This window comes from Neohortaea acidophila (genome assembly GCF_010093505.1).
Source record: "Neohortaea acidophila strain CBS 113389 unplaced genomic scaffold BDY17scaffold_2, whole genome shotgun sequence".
Lineage (NCBI taxonomy): Eukaryota > Fungi > Ascomycota > Dothideomycetes > Mycosphaerellales > Teratosphaeriaceae > Neohortaea > Neohortaea acidophila.
The window spans coordinates 548,585-574,344 of NW_022985511.1; the positions used below are offsets into that span (position 1 = coordinate 548,585).

General features: G+C 57.8%; 12 protein-coding genes across 12 annotated transcripts; 5 read left to right on the plus strand and 7 right to left on the minus strand.

Moving 5' to 3' along the window:
* Nucleotides 1–365: 365 nt before the first annotated feature.
* BDY17DRAFT_71724 (HIT-like domain-containing protein) lies at nt 366–1,758 on the minus strand. The gene is made up of 4 exons (XM_033738646.1): nt 1,535–1,758; nt 1,387–1,475; nt 660–1,331; nt 366–593 (listed from the first exon to the last, which is right to left on the minus strand). Exons 1-3 carry the CDS (start codon nt 1,632–1,634, stop codon nt 693–695), a joined length of 828 nt encoding a protein of 275 aa, XP_033592722.1. The 5' UTR covers nt 1,635–1,758; the 3' UTR covers nt 366–593; nt 660–692.
* An 86-nt stretch (nt 1,759–1,844) lies between these two features.
* BDY17DRAFT_290926 (uncharacterized protein) lies at nt 1,845–4,096 on the plus strand. The gene has a single exon (XM_033732591.1). It carries the CDS (start codon nt 1,953–1,955, stop codon nt 3,978–3,980), a length of 2,028 nt encoding a protein of 675 aa, XP_033592723.1. The 5' UTR covers nt 1,845–1,952; the 3' UTR covers nt 3,981–4,096.
* A 2,252-nt stretch (nt 4,097–6,348) lies between these two features.
* BDY17DRAFT_246232 (Dcp2, box A domain-containing protein) lies at nt 6,349–7,131 on the minus strand (the record flags this gene model as incomplete). Its single annotated transcript, XM_033730712.1, has 1 exon — nt 6,349–7,131. A coding segment is annotated over one exon (783 nt), but the record flags the coding sequence as incomplete, so codon positions are not given.
* Nucleotides 7,132–7,501: 370 nt separating this feature from the next.
* BDY17DRAFT_307703 (uncharacterized protein) lies at nt 7,502–8,632 on the plus strand (the record flags this gene model as incomplete). Its single annotated transcript, XM_033735133.1, has 1 exon — nt 7,502–8,632. One exon carries the CDS (start codon nt 7,502–7,504, stop codon nt 8,630–8,632), a length of 1,131 nt encoding a protein of 376 aa, XP_033592725.1.
* A 381-nt stretch (nt 8,633–9,013) lies between these two features.
* On the minus strand, nt 9,014–10,463 carry BDY17DRAFT_320973 (uncharacterized protein; the record flags this gene model as incomplete). Its single annotated transcript, XM_033736539.1, has 4 exons — nt 9,014–9,199; nt 9,255–9,874; nt 9,940–10,063; nt 10,137–10,463. The coding sequence occupies 4 exons, from the start codon at nt 10,461–10,463 to the stop codon at nt 9,014–9,016; spliced, it is 1,257 nt and encodes a 418-aa protein (XP_033592726.1).
* A 302-nt stretch (nt 10,464–10,765) lies between these two features.
* BDY17DRAFT_71829 (MgPP2CL-1, protein phosphatase 2C-like protein 1) lies at nt 10,766–13,192 on the minus strand. The gene is made up of 2 exons (XM_033738647.1): nt 11,478–13,192; nt 10,766–11,422 (listed from the first exon to the last, which is right to left on the minus strand). The coding sequence occupies exons 1-2, from the start codon at nt 12,948–12,950 to the stop codon at nt 10,982–10,984; spliced, it is 1,914 nt and encodes a 637-aa protein (XP_033592727.1). The 5' UTR covers nt 12,951–13,192; the 3' UTR covers nt 10,766–10,981.
* Nucleotides 13,193–15,830: 2,638 nt separating this feature from the next.
* On the minus strand, nt 15,831–17,848 carry BDY17DRAFT_290933 (nucleoside phosphatase family-domain-containing protein). The gene has a single exon (XM_033732592.1). The coding sequence runs from the start codon at nt 17,709–17,711 to the stop codon at nt 15,996–15,998; it is 1,716 nt and encodes a 571-aa protein (XP_033592728.1). The 5' UTR covers nt 17,712–17,848; the 3' UTR covers nt 15,831–15,995.
* A 32-nt stretch (nt 17,849–17,880) lies between these two features.
* Nucleotides 17,881–19,962, plus strand: BDY17DRAFT_290934 (PPPDE putative peptidase domain-containing protein). The gene has a single exon (XM_033732593.1). It carries the CDS (start codon nt 18,139–18,141, stop codon nt 19,885–19,887), a length of 1,749 nt encoding a protein of 582 aa, XP_033592729.1. The 5' UTR covers nt 17,881–18,138; the 3' UTR covers nt 19,888–19,962.
* On the plus strand, nt 19,963–21,215 carry BDY17DRAFT_290935 (uncharacterized protein). Its single transcript, XM_033732594.1, has one exon. It carries the CDS (start codon nt 20,210–20,212, stop codon nt 20,897–20,899), a length of 690 nt encoding a protein of 229 aa, XP_033592730.1. The 5' UTR covers nt 19,963–20,209; the 3' UTR covers nt 20,900–21,215.
* A 685-nt stretch (nt 21,216–21,900) lies between these two features.
* Nucleotides 21,901–22,954, minus strand: BDY17DRAFT_72010 (uncharacterized protein). Its single transcript, XM_033738648.1, has 2 exons — nt 22,586–22,954; nt 21,901–22,526 (listed from the first exon to the last, which is right to left on the minus strand). The coding sequence occupies exons 1-2, from the start codon at nt 22,764–22,766 to the stop codon at nt 21,928–21,930; spliced, it is 780 nt and encodes a 259-aa protein (XP_033592731.1). The 5' UTR covers nt 22,767–22,954; the 3' UTR covers nt 21,901–21,927.
* A 468-nt stretch (nt 22,955–23,422) lies between these two features.
* BDY17DRAFT_72154 (uncharacterized protein) lies at nt 23,423–24,277 on the minus strand. The gene has a single exon (XM_033738650.1). The coding sequence runs from the start codon at nt 24,140–24,142 to the stop codon at nt 23,624–23,626; it is 519 nt and encodes a 172-aa protein (XP_033592732.1). The 5' UTR covers nt 24,143–24,277; the 3' UTR covers nt 23,423–23,623.
* Nucleotides 24,278–24,412: 135 nt separating this feature from the next.
* On the plus strand, nt 24,413–25,573 carry BDY17DRAFT_307710 (uncharacterized protein; the record flags this gene model as incomplete). Its single annotated transcript, XM_033735134.1, has 2 exons — nt 24,413–24,567; nt 24,619–25,573. 2 exons carry the CDS (start codon nt 24,413–24,415, stop codon nt 25,571–25,573), a joined length of 1,110 nt encoding a protein of 369 aa, XP_033592733.1.
* Between the last annotated feature and the right edge of the window lie 187 nt (nt 25,574–25,760).

Sequence of the window (25,760 nt, forward strand, 5' to 3'; positions counted from 1 at the left end):
GCGGCAGGGGATGAGATGCGCGAGGAGGGCGTGGGGAGGACAGTGAGAGTGATGCCTGTTGGGTGGAAGCGAAGGATGCTATGTGGAAGAGCGTCAGTGGTGAAGGAAAGTGATAGAGTGCCTCAATCATAGAAGAATGTGAATTAAAGAGGTAATCGTCAGTGGTGAAGGAAAGTGATAGAGTACCTGAATCATGGAAGAATGTGAATTAAAGAGGTAACGTGCGCGAGTGGGCGGCGTTTGATGTTTTGGAGACTGATTCGACTCAAGACAATAGTGCATGAGCCCGGCTGCCGCCTTGCGCGCAAAGTCACGGCTGGCGGCAGGAAGGCGCGATGGAGCGTTTCGAGGAGCTTGTTTGTCTGGCTGCAACTGGTCGCACCTTCCCTCTAGCCCATGTTTATTAAATTTCAGCTGAGTGCACGTGAGGAGAAGAAAGATACTTGGCTGTACTTTCCGTTGTTTCGTTGGTCTAGACTATGCAGAAACCTTGTTTGCTGCATGGAAGTGACGAGTCACAAGTCAGGGGGCCGCCGACGGAGGGCGGCAGGTGCGAGTGGGGCCTCGCTTTCGAGCGTGCTACGGATTCATCTCTGTCTCGCAGATTCATATTGTTCAGCCATGGCAGGTTGACATGAGACGCCGGCGAGCCCACTCACATTCTATGTTTCTATTCCGAGCCCTCATCCGCTTCATTCTCGCCGCCACTCCTCGTATTCCGCCTCCAAATGTGCCTTCATCTGTACCATCTTGTTCCCAAAGTTCTTCCAACACCTCCAACATCGCATGTCCGGGACGGTGAAGTGTCGGTAGTCTCTTCGAAAGTCATCGGCGGCAAGCGGGTAGGCGTCGAGGGGAACCAAGAAGTCGGTGGTAAAGGATAGATAGTGGTTCTTTTTCTTCATGCTCTCGCTATGCATGTCGCGGCTCAAGACGTGGATATGCAGGTGGTTCATGGACGGATTCGCGTGCGTGCCGGAGATGATCTCCTTTGTCCAGTCTCGGCCGGCGGGAAGGACGTCAGGCGGGTCGTCAGAGTTCATTGCCTCGTTACGAGACTGCTCGGCGGCGGACGAGCTGCCCAATCTCCTGCGCAGTTCACTGGCCACGATGCCGCGCACCTTCTTCTCCTCCTCCCGACACTCGGCCAGGAATTGGACATCATCAAAGGCTTCTTGTCCGCGGAGAACGTTCTTCTTGGGATCCCGAGGAAGGATGAGGAGATGGACCGTGGCTTTGGGGAACAGATCGTTGATTACGACAAACTTGTCGTTGTAGTAGACGACACGACTCGATGGAAACGACGCGGGATCAACGGTGTATGCGGCCAGCTGCTGCGGGTTAGATGTGTGGGACAATGAAGCGTCGTGGAATTGGATGACCCACCCCATCCCTCCCGTAGAAGGTTGTGTGTTGTGAGGGAGCATCGGCCTGCTTCTGCTCTTTCGGCAATGCGGGTTTCGACTTCATCAATTCTGTGACTGCCCATCAATGATCAGAGCGTAGCATGACAGTGAATGGAATCGACCTACACGCATTCTGCGATGGTGCGTCTCGATGGTCCGCCGGACGCTGCTTAGCAAAGGCCGTGGTCCTTGACACATCTTCGGGGCCATCATCCGCCGATAATGCATTCATCGACATCGTCCTTGAGTCCCGCTCTTTCATGACAATGCACTTGAGTTGGAGCTCGTCATCGGCGTTCACTTGATGGATGACTCTGGGATTGATGTCGTAGGCAGAAGTCGCATGCCGAGTCCTCGAGCACGGACTTTGGTGGCGTCACTCGCGCAGCTTAAACTTCCCGCGCCTTACACGCGAAACGCGTCACATTTCGAGCTTGCATTCACTTTACAAAAGTCATGTTTGCTTGAGACCTGTATTCTATCCTTCAATTTGGCGTCCCTCGTGCAATCCATCTGCCTGGTGATGACTCTCAGCCACCTTTGGATATGGCGAGATCCAGCGCTCGCTCTCAGCGCAAGCAAGCTCGCCTGAGCTTCACTCCACTGCCATCCTCCTCCCCCGCAACCAAAGGCTACCATCCTCAGATTCGCGATCGCGCTGCAGCAGTGACCCTGGAATCCAAGTCGTCAGGATGGCCCGGCGCCATGCCTACACCCGCGGCCACGGAACAGCGACGCTCGGATCCTGCGCATGACGAGAGCGACAGTGACAGTGACATCCGTCCTACACACCGCCGTCTCACCTCGGGTGACAAGCGTAAGCCCAGCTCGAGACAGGCCCGACTGGACTTTTCAAACGCACGCCACCCGGACACCTTCAGCTCACCAATCAGACTCTCTTCCCCGGCAAGAACACAGTCTTCCGGCAAATCAGCGGGCATGTTTGGCAAAGCCCGATCTCGTGTCATCGATGTTTCTAGCGACGACGATTCCGATCAAGGCCTCCCCTCTCCTAGCGCTCTTGTTCCACAGCAACGAGGCGACGATGCGCCAGAAGTTCGCAGCAGAAAGAGAAGGACACGGAGCACCGCCAAGACGACTGCAACAGACTCAGCTTCAGAGGACGACAACATCACAGTCCTAGCGGCTCCTCGTTCTGTGGTTGCCTTGGAAAGTGAAGACGACGACGACGATATGCCTACGTCGACGGGTACTCAACGTCGCAAAAGAGCAAGACGCGCATCGCCAGACAGCTTCATCGCTTCATCCCCACCGAGAGTGATAGACAGTGACGATGATCTCGAAATTGTTAAGCAACCAAGGAAGAGAAGACGCCAAGCGGAAGAGAGCAGTAACGAGAAGGACGAAGAGTCAGTGACACCGGCCAGGCAAAGGGGCAAGATGCGAAGAAAGCTCAGCCAGCGTGAGCAGGAGGAGCTGGAGGATGAGCTGGACGGCTTGGGGCCTAGTTCCGATGTTGAGGCGTCTGCCCGCAAGGCTCGCAACGACCAGGCTGCAAAGAAAAATGTCAAGCAGCAAGCCCTCGAAAAACTCAAACGTATGCGATCCGGACAAGCGAAGGGCACGAGTCAAATGCAGGAGGAAGATGACGCGGTAGAGCCTCAGCCTGGTTCTGACGCGTCCTCTCAGGGAGATGAGAACTACAGCGAAGAAGAAGATGTCCACTCCCGCCCTGTCCGGAGCTCCCAGATGTTCGAAGAGGATGAAGATGACGCCAACTTCATCGATTCTGAGGATGAGCCGGGCAACCCCCTCGGCATCCCAGATGGTCTACCCCTGGAATATTCCCGATACGCTTCCAAGAAGCCAAAGGAACTCTTCCCTCACGCAGTAGAATGGATGGTGCAAAAGAAGATCAACCCGGCCTTCCAAATGAACGACGCCATCTACGACCTCACCTTTCGGAAGCTCGACGATGAAGTCACTGGCCTCGCTGGATCGAAGTTCAAGTCGTCCGTCTGGACGTCTGACTTTACCCTGAGTCTCAACTCCCGTCCCACCATCGCCTTTGCGTCCATCGATCGCAGCGAAGGCGCAAACTGGATGCGCGATCATTGCGATGCGTGCAACCGCAGCAATCATCCTGCCACTTTTCAAATCCAGTTTCAGGGACGACCGTACTACCGCAAATCCCTCGAGGATGTCGCTGAGGACGACTCCGATGACGACTCCGACTCCGAAGACGACTCTAATTCAAGAAGCGAAGATCCCGACAAGCCATCGCACGACGAACAAGGCCGTCAAGTCCCTCCCCCCAGCAAGACCTACTACGTCGGCAAGTTCTGCATGAGCAATGCCCACACCGCACACTCGCTGCATCACTGGCGATACCACCTGAACGAATGGGTTATCGAGTGGCTGACGCGGAATGGGTACAACAACCCCGACGAAGTCGTCAAGAGGGATGCGTGGAGCACGAAGAAGCGGAGGAAGTTTGCGAACAAAATCACCGACAGGATGGAGAAGGAGGGCGTGATTAAGCAGTTGTATCGCGATTACAGGAAGAACATTGACGAGGCGCGGAATAGCAAGCAAGGCCGATACGGAGACTGATTTGGTATGGGGCAAACAGCGCGTTAAAGGTAGAAGGCTGCTTGGAACAGCCACAACGCCTTGATCATGATTTGGATATGAGACACACTCGCTATTGGACGTATGCGTACCAACGTTAAGATACCCTCATCAAGTCTTCATCGCCAGCTCATTCAGCGCTTTCAATCGCATGATCAAAGTGAAGTGGGATGGTAAGGGGATTTTGTCACGACGGCGGAAACTACTTCTGTCCACCGGTTCCCTTGTATCCCTCATTCTTCAACACGCCATTCAAGTAGCCCATCAAGAACTCCTTTGCCTGTACCGGCGTGGTGGACTTGCCAGGCCCGCCGCCCGTCACGCTGCCCGAACCGATGCGTCCTCCTCCCATCTCTTCACCCCCAGTAGGGGTAAGCGGCGTTCCAAGCGTGAATGGCGAAATTGGCGCTGTCGGGCTCGTAACAGACGCATTCGAGGTCCGGGTAAAGAGGTTAAGAAGAGCATTCTGCTGCTTCCTTTCAGGCATGGCACCGTTGTCCGGCATCTTCAAAGAAAGGGGTGGTTGACTGCTTGGCACTGTTGGCGGCGGAGGGGTGGGTTGCGCCTGTGATGACGCCGAAGGCGCTCTCAGGAGACCGAGAAGATCGGTCTGAGCATGTCCTGCAGGGTGGGACTGCTTCCTCTCCGCGACATGTCTCTGCTCCTGAGCAGGAGGAGCAGCGGAGGGGCTAGCTGCTGTCGAAGGCTTGCCAAAAAGAGCAAGCAGCTGATCTCTCTTATCAGTCGGCTTCTGGGCCGCACTGCCTCTCTCCACTTCGTCGGTCGGATGTCTTTTCAAGATGTGAGGCGCGAGTGCTGATTTTGGCGTCTCCTTGTTCAGAGGACTGGCTGGAGCTCCAGGATTAGGCGCATGCGCATTGCCCGATGAGCCAGGTCGCGTCAAAATCGTAAATTGGGATGACTGAGACCCATTCTCTTTCAAACCGCCAACTCTGGTAGACGGCATCGGACTGGGCACGGTCTCTTGGACAGTCTGGCGCTGTGGCGACACAGAAGTCTGTTTAGACGACGGCCGCTGCAAGATCCTCACAGGAGAATGCGGCTCGCTAGGTACTGGTGTGGATCTTGCCGATGCCTTATTGATAGCTGCAAAGGGTTTCTGAGGGTGGTCGGATGCGGCACGTTGCACATCGGTGGCGACGGGCTCTGAGCTGGGCTCAGGCTGGCTTGTCACCGGTGGCCTCGCCTTTGGTTGTGGTGGCAACGTTCTCGTGATCTCGTTCCAAGTTGGTTTCCTCTCCTGCAATTTTGCTGGTCTGCTTGGCTTTTCCACACCTGCGGGCACGTGCGAAGCGGCTTCATTGATGACCGGCGGAGAAAGAGGCTGCATCGGGGCAGAGGGCGGCGGGGTGGAGGCTGCTGGCTTTTTGAACAAATCGAGCAACGCCGTTTGATGCGTACCCGAAGCTCTCGCTGAGGAGGAAGGCTTCGAGGGCAATGTCGATGCCGACGCGGACATGCTGTTCCCACCCTTGAAGACGTCCAGTAGCCTCATGGTATGTTGGTTCAACCGAGGTGCCGGTAGCTGAGAAGCATTGGGCACCGCCGGACCATTCGCGATAGGGCCCTGCGGTCCCTGCGCCATGAAAGCGTTTTGAGGGGGTTGCTGGTGCATTTGCGGTACAGGGACGGGGACTTGTGGCATCGGCGGTCTGGGCAGGCCATTGAAGGGCAATCCATTCGAGGGACCGAATGGTGGAAAGCCAGGCATCTGAGGCTGTGGAACGAAGTGCTGCTGATGTTGCTGCTGCTGATGATGGTGATAATGTTGATGCTGATGCTGTTGCTGCTGTAGATGCGGTGGCAGCATGCCGGGAGCAAATCCTGGTGGTTGATTTGGCATTCCCCCAAGCGGACTAGGGCCAGGGCCGGGACCGAAGATGTTTGGCGTAGGCAGAGGGTGGTCCCTTTGCTGTTGCGGTACATGTTGTGGGGACAAGGGGAATTGCGGAGGTGGAGGAGCGCGTTGTGGCTCCCAAATCGGTTGTCGTGGATGAGTGGGATGTGGTGTTTCTGGCGGCGGAGGAAAGGCACTGATTTGCTCAAAGGGAGTATGAGGGTCGGGGCCGTTGTTGGAAGACGGTAAGCCGCCTCGCAGCATGGCTAAGAGATCTCCAGCGTGCGTTTCCTGCACCTGGCTCTGCGGCACAGTTGGCGCGGTACTAACATTCAGTAGCCTCCTCAACTCCTCCTCTTTTTGTCCCACTGACACGCCCTGCCATTGCGGGATCTGATGGTCTTCACTTTCGTAATCCGTGCCCAACGACTGTTCTCCGACATGAAGCCCGTTCCTGTTCGAAGTTTTCCGCTGCGTTTCGACAATATCCTGCTTCCTTTGTTGCCCAATCCACTTCTTCAAAGGGCCCAAGAAAGGGGCGACCATGTAGAATTTGTTGGCATGCGCCGTCTCCCCCTCGTTCTGCTGCTGCTGCTGTTTACTTTGTTTCTTGAAACCGGGTAGGTCTTTGATCCCAAACCACTGAATCTTGCCGATTTCCTTCCTCGTCTGAGTCTCGAAATAAGTGTCTTCGGGCACTCCACGAACGACGAAGAGACGCATGTGTTGCTCCCGCATGACAATGTCAATGTACTTCAGATCGTCTTCGTTCTCGGGAAGCAGGCCGGAGGTAGATAGATTGTAGCCCGTCTCTTCGTAGACCTCGCGAATGGCGCAGTCGAGATCTCTCTCATCCTTGTTGATCTTGCCCCGAGGGAAGGACCAGGAAGAGCCACTCTTCCACCCGCGGACGAGCACCATCTTCTCCATATTCTGGTCCATCAGAATTGCCCCGCGTACCGGCACGCGCACTTTGTATGCTAAGAACTCCTCATAGGCTGCGAGGTGCTGCGCGTCGGTAAAGCCACTAAAGAGCGGGCAATGGTGGAAGAGGAGCAGACAGAATTGCCTGAGGGGTAGATGGGGAAGAGGCTGGGCGCCGGAGGCCTGCACGGCGGGGCGGACGAAGTCTTCGTAGAACCATTGTGCCTCTTCCACCTGGAAGCAAAGCCGCGGCACGGAGGAGAGCTCGGAGGCGGGCAGGTTGAGGAGGAAGCGCACGCAGAGGTCGTCGAGCCAGTCAACTAATGTCTGGGGAATCTGAGGCTCGGCCATGATGTCTTGCAAGGAAAAGGAACTGGTATGGCATTGCTGGTGGTAGGCAGGAGAGGGTATGAAGTAGGCGCGCCAACAACGATGCCTCGGTGTCGGACGGCGGTGTTGGCGAGTGATCCAGAGCCCCTGCACCAGACGTGACAGTGATCAGTGGGAAATGAAGTCGGACACTACAAAAGGAGGGTGAAGAGGTGGTGGTGGTGGTGGTGGTGGTGGTGCAGCATGAAAGTCGCATACCTTCCTGACATCAAAGTCCACATCCACCACGTGTGGCGTCGAGCGCCACACCCAGCCACACTTCACTACAGACCTACAAAGATGTCATGCCCAAAACTTCCCAGCACACGCACCACCCCTTCATGCAACCGCCATGTCGGACACAGGCGATCTCAAGAGCCACGCGCTCAACAGCTCCCACGACTTCTACGACCTCCTCGACATCCAGGAGGGCGCGCGAGAAAACGAGATCCGGCGTGCCTACCGCAAAACCGCCCTCAAATACCACCCGGACAAAGTCGGCGGCGACGTCGAGAAGCTGGAAAAGTTCCACCTGCTGCAAATCGCGTACGATGTCCTCTCCGACCCCGCCGTCAAGGAGTTGTACGACAACGCGAGGCGCGCGAGATTCGCCAAGGCGGAGCGAGATCAGCTGTTCGAGGGGCGGAGGAAGGCGATGAAGGAGGATCTGGAGCGCAGGGAGAATGGGGCTGCTGTGAAGAGGAAGAGGGAGAATGAGGCCGAGGTGGAATTTGAACGAGAATTGGCCAGGCTGGCAGAGGATGGGAAGCGGAGGCGAAAGGAGAGGGAGGAGATGTTGAGGCGAGAGGCGGAGGAGATTGAGCGGGAAGAGAGGCGAGAGAAGGAGGGCGAGGTTCCTGCATCGACGACACCTCGCTCGAATGGACAAGCAACCGCCTCGACGGCGGATGTCGACCGTTCAGTCACTCTGAAACTTCCCGTGACCGAGGAGACGCAGCACATCAATGAGGCAGAGATCAAGGCTCGTTTCGAGCGATTCGGCAAGGTGGAGCACGTGGTGCTGCGCGAGAAAAAGATCAAAGTGGATGGCGAGAAGCATCGACAACTGTACAAGACGGCGATCTTGCTATTCCAGAGCGCCGTCGCTGCACACGCGACTGTCTCCGATTTCCCTCGAATCTCCCTCAGCGAGCCGGAGACGTACAACTGCTTTCAAGCTGTTGGTTGGGCGGGTGGCAAAGAGCCGGACTTTATACCCAAGCCAACAGCCACGCGGGTCGAAGCACCACCCCCGCGACGCGAGCCCAATGCTCCTCTCGCTGTCCCGCCTGCTACAAACGGACACGGCCAGAAAACTCCCAGCTTTGGGAGCTTCAAGACCGCCATCAAAGCCCAGGATGGCGGCCCAAGTCTGGACGAAATCACGATGATACGCCTGAAGAACGCCGAGAGACGACGCATGGAGGAGAAGATCAGGCGAGAGGAGGCAGCGACTCAGGCCAACGCGGAAGATGCTGCATAGACCCCGACGATGAACTTGCAGGAGACCTTTTTTGTTTGCGTTCAGCGTTGGCGTTCTACATTTGAAGATACCCCATTTGGACAGTTTGCGAGATTTCAACTGTGAACGGCGCCCATGATGGCTGCCGCAATGACTACTATTGTGATACTTCTCCATGTCTCCGCCCTTGCGTTTGATAGTGACCGCCCCGTTCTAAGCCATTCGCAGATCGCCAGACGAACAGTGGCAGGCCGTCACTGGCGTTCAGAAGTCCATGGCCTCCGTGAGGAAGGCAGCCCCCTCAACTCCTTATTCCCTGCCCATTCGAATGCCGTCCAAGCTTCCTGAGGTGGGTATCATCCGATTATGCTGCTGCTGCGCCGCCGCCCAATGCTTCCTGCGTCAAGGCTCCTCATCCCCGATAGGACTGTTGAGCGTGTAGTGGAGGATATCGCTGAGAGACAACAACCCCTTCAACTGCTTGTTTTCGTCGATGATGATCAATCGATGCACCCGCGACTTGCGGATGGTGTCAAAGATGGTGCCCAGTCTGTCGTTGATTGTGCAGGTGTAGATTCCCGGGAAGTCCTGTCAGAAGAATTAGAGGGCGTCCACACTCTACGTCACGGCACTCCAAACTTACATCTGCCCGCTTCTCCAACGCTTTGCCGACGCTCAAGTTGAGATTGTCATAGTCGCCGCCCTTAAGGAGGACAATGACATCCACCGCCTCGAAGACGTTCAGTAAAGTGCCATCCTTGTCCAGGATGGGGACGCAGGAAATGTCTCTCTTGACCAGGGTATGGATGACGCTCATCACGGGGGTGTCCATGTGCGCCACGGCAAGATTGCCGTAGGTACCGACGGTGGGCAGATCGCGAAGCGGCTTCCGAAGCATCTGCGTCTCGCGTACATTGACCGAGACAAATTTGAGGATGCGGTATTGCGTGACCAGGCTGACCACCATCTCTCGCTGCGTTTCGTCATCCACATCGACGAGTGGGATTCGCCTGGCGCGAGATTGCAGCATGCGAGTACATGCCTCATACAGCGAACGCAGGGGGTGGATGGAGACGGTCTCGATGGGAGTGACGCCCAGTGCGCGCTCGACTTCGCGAAGACTACTGAGCTTGAATTGGTCGACCTGCGAAAGGGCTTCGGGGTTCTGCCAGTAATATTGCACAACGTTGATGTAGTCGTTGACAGTGAGCAAGCCGGCGAAAGTTGAAGTCTTGGAATCCCATAGAGGTGCGGAGACGATGCCTGGTGAAGGAGCATGTCAACGGACTGGGCTGGATCGTAAAGACAAGAATGTCGGTACCACTCACCACACTGGATTAGAACGTTCAAGCTCTTCCTCACGAGGAGGGAAGTATCGAAAACAATCAAACGGTAGCTCAGAGGCAGGACATCGTAGCTCGTGCGGACCTTGAGAAAGGCACGGATCGCCTTCTACAGAGCACGGCGCAGGCGCAAAGTTAGTGGATGGTCAATGTAGAGAGGCAGCGCGCAAGAAACAACTTACCAGACCCGCAATCTGCTCCGCGTCCAACGGCGTCATCGATTGAGAGGCAGTCGATTCGCTGTCTGCTGCATCCGAGCCTGCTGCCACGGGCTGAATGCGATTCGACGGCGATTGCGGCGCAGAAGAGCGGGATGGAGGGCGCAGGTAGGAGGATGGAGCAACATAAGGCAGACGAGCGGTGGCGCTCGATGACAATGCTGGCCCTCCCACCCCTGCGCCTACGTCTGCACTGCTACCGTGACTGGCGGCCGGGCCGGCTGGTGCTGCTCCTGGGGCGTGCTCATGGGTCTCGATTCCCTCCGCCGCTGCTGCTGCTTCGCCCGACATGTCCCACTTGCCCGCCGCTGGGCATCGAGAGCGCACGCGCCCGCTTTCCGACGAGGACAGTTGGATGCTGCGACTGTGGCGGCGGTAGCTCCCGCGTGCTTCGGTGGCGTGCGTGTGTGCAATCGAGACGTTGCTGAGAGTGGGTGTGGTTGATTGGGCGAGTGGCAACGAAAGGATGCAACTCGTGCCGCTCCGCGGGGAATTTTGGCGGGGCCAGTGCACACGAGCGGGTTACATAATCATCCCCTCACGTGCTGTATGGGGCCTTGTCACGTTTAAGAAGACGAAGAAAGGAGAGAGGAGGAAAAGGAGATGCAGCTGCTCAATCCGGGCCGTATCTCAATGTCACCGTGACGTCCAGACATTTTAAGAAATGCCCAGCATGGACTCAACGAAATGCAACGCACATCATCGTAAACACCGGCCCCATAGCTGAGGGAGCAACAGGCCTCGCACATCGCTCAAATCACCCCTCCTCTCACCGCATCCGTCATTCATGCCAACAAGCCCCTCTAGCGCTAGCTATTCGCCTTGCCTTCCTGCGCCGCCTTCTGTCTGACCATCTCCTTCAGTGCCTCCTCCCTCAGCGCCTGCGCATTCAGCTCAGGGCCTGGCTCCGTGTCCTTCTCCGATGCAATGATTTCATCGGGAGCCTTGGCAATCTGGCTTTCCGGAATCCCACTCTCCTCCAGCTTTCGCCTGCTCTCCCGCACAATCTTGTCGGCCTCACTAAGCCCGCCTTCCACTGTGCCCGGGTCTCCCTCCACCCCGATCGGAGCAGCCTTCTTTTCCACATTCTCCTGCAGCGCTTTGTTGTCGAAGCGCACAATCATGCACGACAGATTGTCGGTGGAGAAGCGAGCTAAGGCGTGATCGACGAGCATCTTGGAAGCAATTTGGGGATCTTGCTGGTTGCGCACGAGGTCCACCGCCTCCTGATCTGAGCAGACGTCCCAGAGCTATAGATTGTCAGTAAAGTTGAGCTTCATGAAAGGAGCACGGGATCGGACAAGCACCTACGCCATCACAAGCCAGAATCAAAAACTCGTCAAGATCCGGCTGGATCACAGTTTCCGTCGTGTAGGGATGTCCAGTGACCAAATCCTTCATATAGGCATCACCCAGCGCGCGCGTGACCGCTAGCACTCCGTTCACGCGATTGTTCAGAATCAAGCCTCCGGCGCCCGCGATACGCTTGCCTTCGTTTTCATCACTGCCCTTGTGGTCGTAGGACAAGCGGAGAGCCTTGCCATTGCGGCAAAGAATGATGCGAGCGTCGCCGACATTCGCCGTGTACAACACGCGCTCCCTCGTAGCCTTGGCCCTCAGCTTGCTCTCTGCAGTGATGGCCTCGGGCGACTTGGCAGCCTCTTCGTGGCTTTGCGACCCGTTCTTCGACTGGGCCTTTGCAGCCTCCGCGGCGGCAGGCGCAAGTGCCGTGGACCCCGTTGCCGACTGAGTGCTCGGTATTCGGTCTTCCCAGCGCAGGACGGCAATCACCGCCGTACATCCGCTGTTCTTGAGCGGAAGCTTCTCGAGCTGTGTATCGACAGAGGTAAAGGTCATGTCGAGCAGCTCGGGAATGGGAGTGTTGGGGTGCTTGCGGATAATGTCCTCCAGCAGGATGTGCACCTTCTTCCCACACCATTCCGCGGCAAAGGTGCCGGCGTGTCCGTCGAAGATGGCAAAATAGCCATTGTCCGTCTCCACGATGGAGGTGTTGGAATCAACGGGGGAGAGGTTGGATCCAGATGCGCGCGACGAGTTGGTAGAGGCGCGGGGTTTCAGGGAACCGTCCGATCCCAAGAGAGGTGCGGGCGTGCTCAAAAAGTTGTAGAGATAGGCGTGCGTATCTTCCATGGTGCGTCTGCACTTCTTGTTCTTGTCCTCGGTGACGCCGACGCGGAAGGTGGAGCGGGGGCCGGGGACGGATTCGCCGGCGGAGTTGTTGAGGGAGCCATGCGGCACGCTCAGCGCGGGGTCTTTCATGCCCAGCCTCTGCATGGGCGTCTGCGAGGCCTTTTCCGAACGGCTGTCGGGGGAGCCGCCCAGATCGCGGAGGGTTTGCTTAGCACTGCTGAAGAGATCGCGCGCCCTCCCCACGCCGCTACTTCTTCGCTTCTTTTCGGCGGCCGTGGTGTCTTCGGGAGAGGCGGTCTTGCGCACGGGACTTCGCATGTCGCGGGGCACCGCATCCCTGCTCTCTTCCTTGCTCTCATCAATGACGGGGATGTTGTTAGGGCTTTGGGTGGGTTCAATGGTGGCAGCGCCGTCCATGGTAAGGACATCCTTGCTGGTCTCCTGGCTGGCTTCCTTGCCATTGCCGTTTCCGCTTTCCTTAACGATGCTGTCCTTGGCGTGGCCGTCCTTGCCGTTCTCGCTGCCTGAGCTGCCGAACATCCTGTTCAGCAAGCCGCCCTGACCGGAGAGACTGCGTCTCTTATTCCCGGCCAGATTTGTACTTTGCTGCGTGGCGACTCCGCTCATGTAGTCGCTGGAACGACGCCGAGGAGAAGTCGCTGGAGGGCCGTGGGTGGTAGGTCGGAGAAGGTGTGCGGTGAGGGTGTGCGGGAGCGGGCAAGGCCTCGGCTAGCGCGAGACGGAGGGGGGAGCTCTACCGAGCGCACAGCGCGGTCAGCAAAGATGATGCCTGAGAAGGACAGCGGCGCTTGGTGGGAGGAAGAGCTAGTAGAGGGTGTGTTGGAGGGGACGAGGTGGTGGAGGGGAAGGTGGTGGTGCTGAGCGGGCAGGCAAGCAGTGCGGGAGGGTGGAGATTGCTGTGGAGCAGGCCGCTTACGGAATTTGGGGGGGCCTGGCGAAATGCGGGCAGAACAAAGCGCGCACCACAGTTGAGGGCGTGGCGTGGCGTGGAAGGTGCGATGTGTGAAGCAGGCTTCTTTGTCTTGCGCGCAAGAAGGGCACGGTGTGTGATGGACAGCAGCGTCGGTGCGGGTGTGGCAGGTGGGTTGTCGTCAGAGGCGGTGCTTTAATAAGAAACAAAACGTGACCTGCGCCTGTTGCGCCTGCCCCTCGATAGGGAAGCCACGGTGACGTCTGGGCTCGGCCGGCACTCGCGACGCCTTGCTCAGGTCACCATCAATGTCCGACGCGTGGATGAACCACTGTCCCACATGCTTCGCCGCCTTGTCCGACACTTGCTCTTCCAAGTGCGTCTTCGCCACCAGCGCCAACCCCACATCCGGCTCGTTTAGAAACGGGAGGCTCGCTGCCACGTCCTTGTAAGCCTTCTTCTTCCACGTGCGCTCCACCGTGTTGGAGAGGTACATGTCGCTCGTATGCATCTCCACCAGGTCGCGGAGAGAGCCACGCAACGCTGCCACCATTTGATGATATGCGAGCAAATGCCGCGACAGTGGTCCCGTGTACCCAATCTCGGCGTGATGGAACGACGCCAGGCATGCCACTCGGCTGATGAGCAAGGTATGCGCTCGATCCGTCTCGGTTCCGCGAATAGGTGCGCCGGAGTATGGGGGTGTGGGGAAGAAGTCGCGAGAGTTGAGGATGTCGTGACGCAGCAGCTCAAAGGCCAGGAAGATGGCCTCTTCGATTTCAAAGGTCGTGATCCCGTCTGCAATCAGGCCACTGGAGTTTGCCTGCTCGAGAGCTGCCTTCAACGCCGTTCCCCATGCGGAGAGGGTGTGATCGGGGGCGATGTAGCCCCGGTTCTGGAGCAATCGCCAGACAGCATTCGCAACAACGTCTTCAGTCTCCTGCAGCTGTGAGCTGCCATTCTTTGTCATGGGAGCCGAGGTCTTCTTGGCTTCTGCCTCGCTTGCAAGCGCCATTACCGCGAACATCAAAGGGTTCTTCGCGATATCGTAGTGCGGCTTCGACGCCAGTGCACTCGTCTTTACATGCCAGCTCTCGTTGGCCTTGGTGGAGTCTGTCTGATCGGCAATGTTGAGGGGCGTCTTGGAGTTTTCGCTCCAGTAACACACCATGTCCACATCCGTCTTATGGTAATATCGGTGGAGCTGGCGTGTGATGAGCGCGAGTGCTTGCGCTCGGAGCGGTCGAAGCTTGTCCTGCACCAGTCTCTTGTAGGCCTCGGAATCGCCTCCGTCGAGCGGCGGGATCTCCACCACTTCCATCCGCGTGCGATAGTTGAGGACTCGGGGGCTCAATGCGCCCATGGCTAGATAATCGTAGAGCTCGTCAGGTAGTCGTTGTCCAATGAATGCGTGTATGTCGGCCGGCCCGCTCTGCCAATTCTCCGGCTCGATTTTACCGTCGTCGGTGAGGGCGATGGGGTGTCGAAGAACGCAGCGCGCTTTGAGAAAGGAGTCTCGGTAGCTTTCGTCTTTCATGTTGTGAAGCAGCGTGTTCGTGTCGAGGCCTATCCGATTCATGAAGTTGCGCACGGTGGGGATTCGGGAGCTTGCCGAGTCGATTTCAACCTCTGGAAGGATGGGCAGAATGCTGCAGCCGGAGAGTAGGCAGACGTTGACGAAGCGCTCTCGGCTTAAATTCATCTTCTCGAGACAGTTCGTCACCGAGGTCCAGGTGAAGGTGGGGGTCTGTCCCGCCTTGCCCTCGGCCCAGTCAAAGCTGATGATGACCTTTTCCGCCCCGAAGACAAGACACGAAGCAGATCCGGAGATGGCTTCGATGAAAGCCCCTTCGCGCTCCATGTGTACGAGCTGCGAGGCGGCGGAGTACAAAGCGCTGCCGGTATAGACGCCCTGGCGATGGAGGTACAGCTGCACATTGCGCACAATATGTTCGGTCTTGTATAGAACTTGGTGGTGTCAGCAAGCTGAGGGGAAACACGGCACAAGGACGACCAGACTCACTCGCACTCCCAAAGGCGTTGACCGCTTGATCGGCCTCGCCCTTGTCATAGACGGACCACGCCTGATTCAGCGCCTTCTCCGCCCTGCGCGCCTCGCGGAAGACACTCTTTCTATCCTTGCAGGGATGGTCCAGGCCGTCGAATATGAAGATCGGCTCGATTCCGGCGCTTCGGAAGTGCTCGATGTCATCGTTTAAGCGCTTGTGGAGACCGAAAGGCAGGCCGCCCAGGGCAGGCAGGAGTGGTTCTGGTTGCCCGACCGCCAAGATAGAATGGACGTAGTCGTCTGCATCAATTCCGACGTGCATGCCCTTGAGTGCTTCGATGGACTCGGTTACCGTGACCCCTTCATTGACCGCCCACTCCTTGAACGCTACGGATTGTGCACCCATCTTGTGCGTCGGAGGAGACCAGAAGATGGGCTGGAGCTTACAGCAGCTTGCTTATTCCCACACTCGGCGTAATGCAGATGTCAGAGGGAGGAATACGTGCGAGAGTGAAGGAGCAGTAATGTGGAATGTGAAAAGAAGATGAATGGGAGGGTGAGGCTGGCGTCTGGGGAAAGTGCGCAGCGGGCCGCGCTCTGTGCCTGGGATAGCGCCGAGTCTATTTGCGTCTGCCCGAGAGACATTTGTGACAGGTCTCTTACTCCCTCACTTTCAACTTCACAAGGCAAAATAGGCAGAAACAGAGACGTGACTATGACTAAAGTACAAGCATTATTCCACCGTCTTGATCTTACATCTCCACCCACTCTGCTGGCTCAACAGCGGCAGGCTCGCCCCTAGACACCATCCCAGCTCGTTGCCCTTGATCTTCTTGGCAATCCTCACTTCGCGATCCAGTGGCATCTCATACCCCGTGCTCAACAGAGCCAGCATGAAGTTCAGGTCAAGGCAATACTCCGGTCGATCCTCCAACTCGGCGATGGCATTGGGGATGCTTTCGAATGCCTTCCACGCCTCTCCACCCTCACACACTCGAGATGCCATGTCCTGGAGCTGGCGAAGTGTGAAGGTGTCCGGCATGCCAAGCGGGAGCAGGCGCTCGTAGAAAAAGGAGAACAGATACACGTCCTCTCGAGCAAAGGTCTGCTCCAGCGACGGCTGGTGCACGCCTTCGAATGCGCAAGGCGTGACCGTACATTCCTTGTCTTTGTGCAGCGTCTTCTCCGCCATAGACCGGCACAGTTCCGCAGAGCCGGCAGCCGGGCCGGTCATGTTGACCGTCACGCTGGCGCCTAGTATGTGACCCTCTGGTAGGCTGACTTGGACTTCCCGGCTCTTGCCCACACCGATGCAAGGGTTCGTCATCGGGCTGTCCAGCCAAGAGTGAGAGCCAGGGTTGGCATCTTGAGCATTCTGGACCACGAGTCGGTGCAAATTGTTTCGCGCTTCCATCAGGCCGAATCCGAGGTAGGAGTGTTGGTACAGCGTGAAGTCTCGGCCGCCAAACGACAGCTCGTACTTGTGATCGCCCTCCTTCATCTTCTCAGGCATGCCGCCATCTGCGGCAAGAGGAAAGGTCGGCTCAAAGACAATCTGGGTGCTGCCTCCGCCAAGATCGAAAACGGCGGCTGTCGGCGTCTTTGCAGGTCCACCGATGTTTCCTAACAAATAGTTGGTCGTGATCCACGCGTATACACCCTCGTCTTTGCCATCCATCACCTCCACACCCCCATGTTGATCATCGACGAGTGGGAATGGATACTGCGTCTCCAAGCGGTGCCTCACGGCCTTGAGGATACGCTCACTGAGTTCCGGGCCAAGTTTTCGAAGACCTGCCGTCGCCTTGACCGCGATGGGGGTGCAGGATTTCAATGGCTCCGGGACATTGTCCATTGCGACCTTCATCAGCATGTCCAGGCTCTTCGCCGCGCCTTCCGAGTCCTCCTTGTAGCTGCTCAGTCCACTCCCACCCGGTCGAGGGATAGTCGTTTTGAAGACCTCATCCTCCAGTTCAGGAGTCTGCCCGCAATTGTTGAATCTGTACACATGTATGCGACTCCCCGTGCTCCCCGCATCGATCATCAAGGCATACTGGATCAAGGGCGTGGCAGGGGTATAGCTCTTGGAACATTTCGTGGTCGTCAGAGTGTGCTTGCCAGCGGCACCGCCTCCCCTGAAGACGCGTAGGGAGGGGAGGGAGGGGACATGATGGCGGGCGGAGAGGTAGTAGAGGGCGACGAGGAAGACGACGCTGAGCAAGACAGTCTTGATCAGGCGCGAACGCTGCCCTTGATTCATCCAGGCGGCCAGACGTCCGTGTTTCCGCGATTGGAAGGCTCTTGCTTTTGCTCCGGTGCTGCTCCGGCGAGATCTCTCGCGAGGAGGTTCGTGATTCGGCAGGCGGAGGGAGGAGGAGCGGCGCGGGCGAGGAAAAGTTACGTACGACCAGGCGGATGGACGCTGTATGGCATCGCTGGCGCCGGACATGTGTGTCGAAGGATTAGACTGGCGGCAGGGGTTTGGGTTTGGTTCGCTTGCGCATCACACTCGTATCTTGAAGGAGTGACTTTGGGTGGGTTACGGGATTACGCAATTCTAAGGAGGGCATTTTGCTGCATTGACAGTTCGTCGCTTCTGCCTCAACCGAACCCAAAAAGCCCTTACGCCACATCACCTGCCGAACGGCCATGAACTCTATTTCCTTAGTCACCCGTGTGGCGTCAAGTCGTCAACGTCAACCTTGTCAGCCTGCCATCGTACTCGTACAGGTACCTGACCGAGTGCTAATAAGGTCCACGATGCTATCACGCACACCAGGCCTCGACATTCGTGTGGAAATCAAGACAGCAGGAACGCCGTGATCTCGTCAAGATACCCTCACTTTAAGCTGCCCGATTCCTTGCACACCTCCAATATGGATGTCCAACTCTACGTCTACGACCTCAGCAGAGGCATGGCCCGAAGCATGAGCCAGTCCTTTCTGGGCATCCAGATCGATGCCGTTTACCATACGGCGCTGGTCTTCAACAACCGCGAGTACTTCTTCGGCCAAGGAGTCCAGGTGTGTTATCCGGGAAGCACCCATCACGGCCGACCGATGGAGATCATTCCCTTGGGCAAGACACACTTGCCTATGGACACGGTGCTGGAGTATCTCGAGAGCCTCAAGCAAGTCTACACGCCGGAGAGCTACGATCTTTTTGCACACAACTGTAACAACTTCACCCACGACTTCGCCATGTTTCTCCTCGGCACCGGTATTCCAGCTCATATTACAAACCTCCCGCGTCGCGTCTTGGATACCCCATTCGGCGCCATGCTCAAGTCCCAGATTGATCAGAGTATGCGCTCCATCACTCAAGCCTCGCTTCCGCCGCAAAGTATCCCGAATGGGCATTCCGCTGCGCCTAACGGATATGCAAGCGAACATGCCGCTGAAGTCACTGCCAAGCAAGAATCAGGCTCGATGAATGGCACGAAGTTCGGTCGTGTCTTTGATGTCACGCAGAGCAGGGTGTTGAACGAGCTTCTGCAGTCTGCTTCGAATACTGCTGCAGCACTCTTCTTTACGTCCTCCACATGCGCACCCTGCAGGATTGCATATCCAATGTTCGATCAGCTCGCCCAGCAATATCCACAGGCGGTCTTCATCAAGATCGACATTAGCAAGGCGCAGGAAGTCGCCATGCAGTACCAGATCCGCGCAACACCAACCTTCATCACCTTCTCCAGAAGCTCGAAGAACGATGCTTGGTCCGGAGCGGATCCCAACCTATTAAAGGCAAACATCGATCATCTCATGCAATTTACCTTCCCCCCGCACCCGCATGCTCTGCTGAAAACCCCCACTCTTCAAGTCGCATCGCTCAAGCCCGTGACGTACATCAGGACGCCACCGCTGGACAAGCTTATGACGAAACTGGGTCCTGCCGCGACGCAAAAGGAGCTCTTGGCCCTGCGCTCCTTTGTGGAAACGAGAAACCGGGATCCCAAAGAAGCCAAACTACCGGATCTACCATCTGTCTCCCGCACATTGCAGACGAGCATACTCACATTGCCAGCCGAAGTCCGTTTCGCTGCGTTCGATCTTTTCAGGTGTGCCATGATCGATCCGCGCGTCACCAGCTTCTTCGCCGAGGAATCGTCGGACTCGACCGTGCACACTCTTGTGCAGCATGTCAACGGCCTGAACGACTGCCCGCACAGCTTACGCCTGGTGACGCTACACCTCGCCTGCAATCTCTTCATCTCCCCACTGTACGTGAAAGAATTGATGCGGCAGGAGAGCGCTCTATCCGCATCGCTGGTCCAACTCATCTCCTCCTCCCTCCTCGATGCTTCCCATCCGACGACCAGGGTAGCAGCGGCCTCGCTGGCATTCAACATTGCAGGTGCAAACTATCGCATCCGCCGGGAGCAGGCGCGGGAGGGCATGAGCGAGAGCCAGCAAGTCGAGCTCGCAGCCAGTCTGCTGGAGACGGTGTTGGCGGAGGAGAACGCGGACGCAGCCAAAGCTGCCTTGCTGGCGCTGGGACATTTGTTCTACTACGCGCCGCAAGATGGGGAGGTGATGGATCTCGCCGGCGCACTCGACGCGAGAACCACCCTAAGGGGCAGCAAACTGCACGTGCAACTGGCGGGTGAAGTGGCGAGCCTGGTGTGACCCTTCTCCCCTGTGCTTTGCTCGCCTACACATGTAGACATTGTAATGGAAATGAAAAGGTGGTCCGACGTGTAATGTCAATTCACTCCTTTAATTAAACAAGGCTCCGGGTATTCGCGAAAATCCAGCCATTACCCAATGAATGAAACGTACCTGCCCCATCACCGAGTCGACTGCGAGACTGATATGTAAGGATCGTCATGTATGTACACTCTTTTTTCTGGTTCTTTCTTGGGGTATCGATTCCAAAACGGTCGTATCGAGACAGAGCCTGTGCTGAAGTGGTGTGCGGTGGCGGTCTCACTTCTTCTTGTTGCCGCTGATGCCTAGCTTGCCTAAGAGGCCTTCCATGCGACTCCCTCTCCTCTCCCTTGCAGCCGGCGGAGCGTCCATTCTAGGCTCATCTTGCGCAGTCGTCTCCACCGGAGGGGCAGTTGCGGGGGCAGCGGCATCGGGGGCGACACCGTCTACCGCGGGAGCGGGATTAGTGGCGGGATTCTCGTTCTCCCTCAGTGCAGCATCGACGTCTCTCAGCTGGTTGGCCGGGGCGGATCCTGACCTCTCCCGGTCGAGCTCGGAACCGCCGACGCCCAGCTTGGAGCTGCCCTCGCCGTTGTCCTGGTGTAGGCGCGCGGGAATGGTATTGGCCTGGGTGTTGTCATATGTGAGCGGATCAGGACTGCCCTCGCGATCGAGCGACAGGTCGCCCGTGGTGTTGACCATGCTCTTGCGCCGGTACTCGCGTTCCGCGATAGCCCGGCCGCCGAGGGATTGGCCGCCGGCGGTAGGGATGGCGAGGGGGTTGTCGGCCTTCAGTGGAGCGCGGCGGGACTTATCGGCAGCGGCGCTGGCGACGGAGAAGGCGCGGGATGATTTCAGCTCGCTGTTTCGGGGGCCGTCGCGGGCCTTCATGTCCTCCTCGCTCGGCGGCCAATTGATCTGCGGAGCAGCGTCGCGCACCGGCTCCTTGCCATTTGTCGACATGATGCTCTGCGATCTGGACGTGTCGTGATTGGAGAAGGGCTGGCTCTGAACCGCTCTGGCTGAGGACGAGTGGGGTCTCGATGAAAGGTGGGGTTGCCGATGACGTTTGAATTGGTAGGAGGCGCAAGGACAAGCTGCGCTCGGGGGTGCGCTCAACAGGCGAGTATAGAGATGGGCGACGATCGTCCAGTGCGGACTATCAAGGCAGATCGGTTGGCGGCGGAGGGTGGTGGAGTCTAGGAAGGTCGGCGGGTGAGTTGGGATGGTACGGAGCAAGCTGGGGAGAGAGGATGGAGGGTGGGGTGGGCAAGTGGGGTGGAGGGTCTGGGGTAGTTCAAGTGGGGACGGCACGGCCTGGTGCGAGGCATCAGGATCGTCGGGGTCTTACCGATGAAATGAAGTGCGATGAATGCTTGTCTTCGATTCGTGGAGCGGCGGAGGGGAGGGAGAGGTGGAGTGGTATGTAGCAACAAGAGGAAGATGTAGAAGATAGGTGGGCAGAGGGAGGAGGTTGGCAGTCTCACTTCCCGTCTTCTGCCCTCACCGCCAGCCTCGCCTGCACTTGCCTCGAACGCGGGGGTTGGCAGGTGTGTGGGAAATCGTCACAACCCTGGCCGGGAATGAACAGGCGTGGTGATCAATGGTGTTGGGTACTTGCGTGTACCATGAGTGTATCACGGCTCCCACGGCCTCACGATGTCCTCCGCCTGGTTCCGGGAAATTTACAGGATTCAAAGCGTCTCAACCATCCAACCCTGAATGCTTCCCAGATACCGTCGACGCACTTGTACATGCACCAGTCCCCCTTCTGCTCGAGGCTCCGCATCACTATGTCGAGCGCCGTCATGCACAACCGAACACGTCGCAACCCGCGGTCGAGGTGGGGATCGTAGCACGGCCAACGCCGCCATTCGTCGCAGACGCCTTCAAGCAGCACAGCCTATCCAAGCTGTCCGTCGTTGTCAATCGCCCTGTCTGTCCACGCGCTGTCCAACTTTGGTAGAGAGCAAGATCGGAAATCGGGCTAGATGTTTGGTACATCGCACTCATACCGACTCACGGCGGCTTCAACATGGTGCGTACCCGCTCGATCCGCCGATTGGCCTCTTCCAGTCTCTGCAGCCGTTTCTGCCGCTGTCCCTCCCGCTCCTCCAAGCGTTTCAGCTTCTCCTTGAGCCTCTCGTTCTCCCTTTGCAGCGCGGTGGTGTCCGCGGCACCCAACCCCCCGTCCAGCGAGCGCTGCTGCTCCTCCAGAAGCTGCAGCTGCGTCTTCAGCGCCGAGTTCTGTTTGCGCTCCGTCGCTACCATTTCATTCGCTTGCTCGAACAGTGTCGCGCTCAGATCCTCAATCTCCGCGCTGACCTCGTTCGCCTTCTTCTCCGCCGCAATGCGTGCGGTCTGCTCTTTGATCAATTGCTCCTCCAATTCCTTTTCCCGCCCACCGCCCACAGCGGGCGGCGTTCCGTTTATCGGGCTAGGTGAGGCTTTTCGTGTGCTCATAAAGCTATTGAAGCGAGAAATGCCGGGTCGCTGTGCACTTGGCTGCGCAACTGTGGTGGCCGTTGGGTCTGATGGGGTGGCGTTCTTCCGCTGCTCCACACGAAGCTTCGCCTCCAGGACGCGAATGTCGTTTTCGTAATCCGCATATCGTTGCGCTGGGGGGAGAAGGATGGTCAGTAGTTGCACACCACATGAGTGGAAAGGGGGGAGGTACAGGCAGCACTCGCTCGCTCTGCCAACGCCCTGACCTCCTCCTCCAGCTCGCGGATCCTCTCCGCATCGTCGCCCTTGGATGAGCCCACACTCAAGGCAGAATCATGAGGGCCATGGGAGCCTTGTGGGTGGTGGAATTGTCCATTCTGCTGTTGCTGCTGCTGCTGCTGCTGCTGTTCCATAGCCCCTGCAAGTCTGAACCCGACCCGGCATCCCAGGGCGGCATGAGCGCCAGCGATGGAGGGACTGCTGCGGGGAACATGCACTGCGGGGCAGTCGGGAAGGATGCTGGCGCAGATACAATGTGAGGATGTTTAATGGCAGCCAATATGGGGCAGTGGTAGGGCAGGGCAAATCGGCGGGAAAAGGGCAAGCGGAGGCGGAATTCCAGGGTTGCCGCGCTGATGCAAGGTCAGGCCCAAGCGAGTGGCGAATGATCTGTGGCTGGAATGGGCACTACGCCTCATCACTGCCCTGGTTTTCAATGCGTTGCTGTTGGGAGGGAGAATACAGTATGGCAGTCGCCCTCGACTTCAGCTTGCAAGGCGGCGATATTGACGTGGCTTCATTTGCTTCGTCTTCTTCTCTGCCTCCATTTTCGCTTAGCGCGCAGCGCGCAGCGGAGCGAGAGGAATGAGGCGGTTTGGAGAAGTGGGACAATGAAAAGATCCAAGTTGCCCTAGTCTATACGGCATGTCCAGGCAGGCGGAATGCTTCGCTTCTGATGACGACCAGGGGCAGTTCAAGCCATTGGTGGCCCTCCGTGACATCAGGTCGAAGGCAGGTGAGGAAGCCCACCACCGTGACATCACTTTGGCGACTCGCAGGGGCCTGAGGGGCCGGTGTAGGATCCCGAGCTTGCTCCGGTGGGGGATGTGAATCACGCAAGGATACGAAGGAGATCAACGAGGCCCCATGTGGCGTTGACATGGAATGCGCAGTATCTGGGGCAAGCGAACAAGCGAACAGGCGAGGAAGCGAACAAGCGGACCGGGAATAACAACATACGCAGGCCTGGTCGCGAGATACATGCAGGTACCTACATGTAAGTATGACATGCGCGGGGAGAAGATGGGGAGGGTCGCAAGCCGCGACAAATACATGCCTGAACGTGAATGCAGGGCAAGCGGCCAGGCCGCGGATCGTGGGCGTTGGGAAGATCGGGCACACTCGAGACCAGGGCGACGTGGGGTGAGGTGCCCGTCCGGCAGTTAGGCATTACTGTGATGATGGTACGCCGCCAACATTCAACATGGATGAGCCATGTCGAGTTCATATCGTCTGCAGCATGCGGCGGCGTGATTGGCGGAGGCCGGAACAGGGCTGGGCCCGCATCCGAGTCGACGTGCCGCGGCAGGGAAGGGGCAGTTGGGCAGTCGCCGATCCTCTCAAACGGAAGGTGGGATGCCCTGGATGCTTCGGCTGCCTGTCCGCCGCCGCCGCTGCGGACCCGCCAAACGTCCAGCGCGTCATTGCGACGGTGGCGGAAGGCACTTGAGAGCTCTGCATTTAAACACCCCGACGACAGCGAGCAGAAACTACACGGCAAACTCGCCATTGAACGTCCCGAGGCGAAGAACAGTGAATTTCAATCAATTGTCAGGTGCAAGCCACTGCCCCGCGCCTCGAACCGTCACCGCACCTCCAGCTACTCCCGTTCCAGCATTCGCCACACCACCTTGCGAACCTCACCGCCACAACCACCCGTCCGCGCCTGGCTCTACACACCTACCATCCTCCCCGTCACCAATACAGCCAACACCAGGCCAGCCCTTGCCATCCTCCACGGCGTGTGGACAGGTCTCTCGTGACGGGGGGCCCGCGCGCCATGTCACGCCGCAACGAGCACGCCGCGCGCGAGCTCGCGTTCGATGATCCATCCTTCCCCCCCCGACCCTCTTTCGACTTCGACCCGGATGCGACTGCCTTCCAAAACTTCCCCGACGACGGAGGAATTGACTTTGACTTCGCCACCGCTCTCCAGTAAGTCTCGCCGTCCCCACAGCCCTTGTGCGCCGGGCTGACGCAAAGCAGCAATCCACATGACCCTTTCGATGCCACCCTCATTCCCCCCGTGTCCCAAGGTGTCCAGAGCACGGATACCTCTGGGCGCCACTCGTACCCTGCGCCGGCCCCGGCATCAACGCAAGCCCAGATTGTCAGCGGCCGCGAAGACCGCGTCAATCAACGCTTCGGCCAGATAACACCACCCGACGAAAGAGTGTCATCCTCCTCCAAAGCACCTCCGGCCCACGCACCACCCTCGCAACAGACCCGTGGCCAGGATCCCTCGAAGCTCAGTAACGAGCAAAGAGCACGCAACGCCGCCAACACCCGCCATTCACGCTCGAGGAACGCGAAGCAACAGCACCGGGCCGACCACGCGGATTCCACCGAAGCTAAGAGTGAAGATGGCCAGAAGCCGGGGAAGAGCTTGCATGTTCAGCGCGAGAAGAACCGGGTGGCTGCCGCAAAGTGCCGAGCGAAGAAGAAGTCGGCAAACGAGCAGCAGGCAGAAATGGCCAGCCAGTTCAGCAGCACCAACAACATCTTGACCAAGGAGATCCGCGACCTCAAGAATCAGAAGACCGAGTTCCAGAATCTGCTTCTCGCCCACCGGCCGGGAGTGTGCACTTGCCATGGTATCCACGACTACAATTACGGCCAAGCACAGCGCCTTGTCTCGAACGCCAGACGTCAAGTCGTCGAAACATCCTCCTCTTCGCCCTCCCAAGCCAGTCTCGCCTCCACCCATTCGCCCTTATCAGAAGTATCGGGCACGATGTTCCACGGCTCATCGATGGACCTGAGTGCGGATGGCATGGGCGTTCATCCCAGAGCCGGCTCGTTCGACGACCCTATGCGCTACGCCTTCAATCAGAATGGAGACCCCGACACGCTGCATACGACCAGCGGCGATCCACTCATGCATCGAGAGTTTGCCGAGTTCCTGCAAAGTTCACCCGGCAGTCGGGCGGGGTTTGCATAGGCATCTGGGGGTTTGCAACGCGTTTGAGCGTGGGGAGACGGCGTCTGTTAGTTTGGCGGCGCTCCTCGCATTTTCTTCGGTGGTAACAAAATTCAGGTGGTTCCATGAGCGTTTTAGGGGGGGTTTTGCGAATCCTGCGAAGTGAGGTACATGTGCCATATGCGTAAATGTGATTACACGCATCTGA

What these genes read in the sequence shown, in the direction of transcription:
- BDY17DRAFT_290934 (XM_033732593.1), top strand. Translation starts at nt 18,139, where the DNA reads ATGGATGTCCAACTCTACGTCTACGACCTCAGCAGAGGCATGGCCCGA.
- BDY17DRAFT_72154 (XM_033738650.1), bottom strand. Translation starts at nt 24,142, where the DNA reads ATGGCGAGTTTGCCGTGTAGTTTCTGCTCGCTGTCGTCGGGGTGTTTA.
- BDY17DRAFT_290935 (XM_033732594.1), top strand. Translation starts at nt 20,210, where the DNA reads ATGCCTAGCTTGCCTAAGAGGCCTTCCATGCGACTCCCTCTCCTCTCC.
- BDY17DRAFT_72010 (XM_033738648.1), bottom strand. Translation starts at nt 22,766, where the DNA reads ATGGAACAGCAGCAGCAGCAGCAGCAGCAACAGCAGAATGGACAATTC. An exon ending in AGAGCGAGCGAGTGCTGCCT is followed by an intron (nt 22,527 to 22,585) that starts GTACCTCCCCCC and finishes TTCTCCCCCCAG; the next exon opens with CGCAACGATATGCGGATTAC.
- BDY17DRAFT_290926 (XM_033732591.1), top strand. Translation starts at nt 1,953, where the DNA reads ATGGCGAGATCCAGCGCTCGCTCTCAGCGCAAGCAAGCTCGCCTGAGC.
- BDY17DRAFT_290933 (XM_033732592.1), bottom strand. Translation starts at nt 17,711, where the DNA reads ATGTCCGGCGCCAGCGATGCCATACAGCGTCCATCCGCCTGGTCGTAC.
- BDY17DRAFT_71829 (XM_033738647.1), bottom strand. Translation starts at nt 12,950, where the DNA reads ATGAGCGGAGTCGCCACGCAGCAAAGTACAAATCTGGCCGGGAATAAG. An exon ending in TGGCTTGTGATGGCGTAGGT is followed by an intron (nt 11,423 to 11,477) that starts GCTTGTCCGATC and finishes GACAATCTATAG; the next exon opens with CTCTGGGACGTCTGCTCAGA.
- BDY17DRAFT_71724 (XM_033738646.1), bottom strand. Translation starts at nt 1,634, where the DNA reads ATGCATTATCGGCGGATGATGGCCCCGAAGATGTGTCAAGGACCACGG. An exon ending in GACGCACCATCGCAGAATGC is followed by an intron (nt 1,476 to 1,534) that starts GTGTAGGTCGAT and finishes GGGCAGTCACAG; the next exon opens with AATTGATGAAGTCGAAACCC. An exon ending in CCTTCTACGGGAGGGATGGG is followed by an intron (nt 1,332 to 1,386) that starts GTGGGTCATCCA and finishes AACCCGCAGCAG; the next exon opens with CTGGCCGCATACACCGTTGA.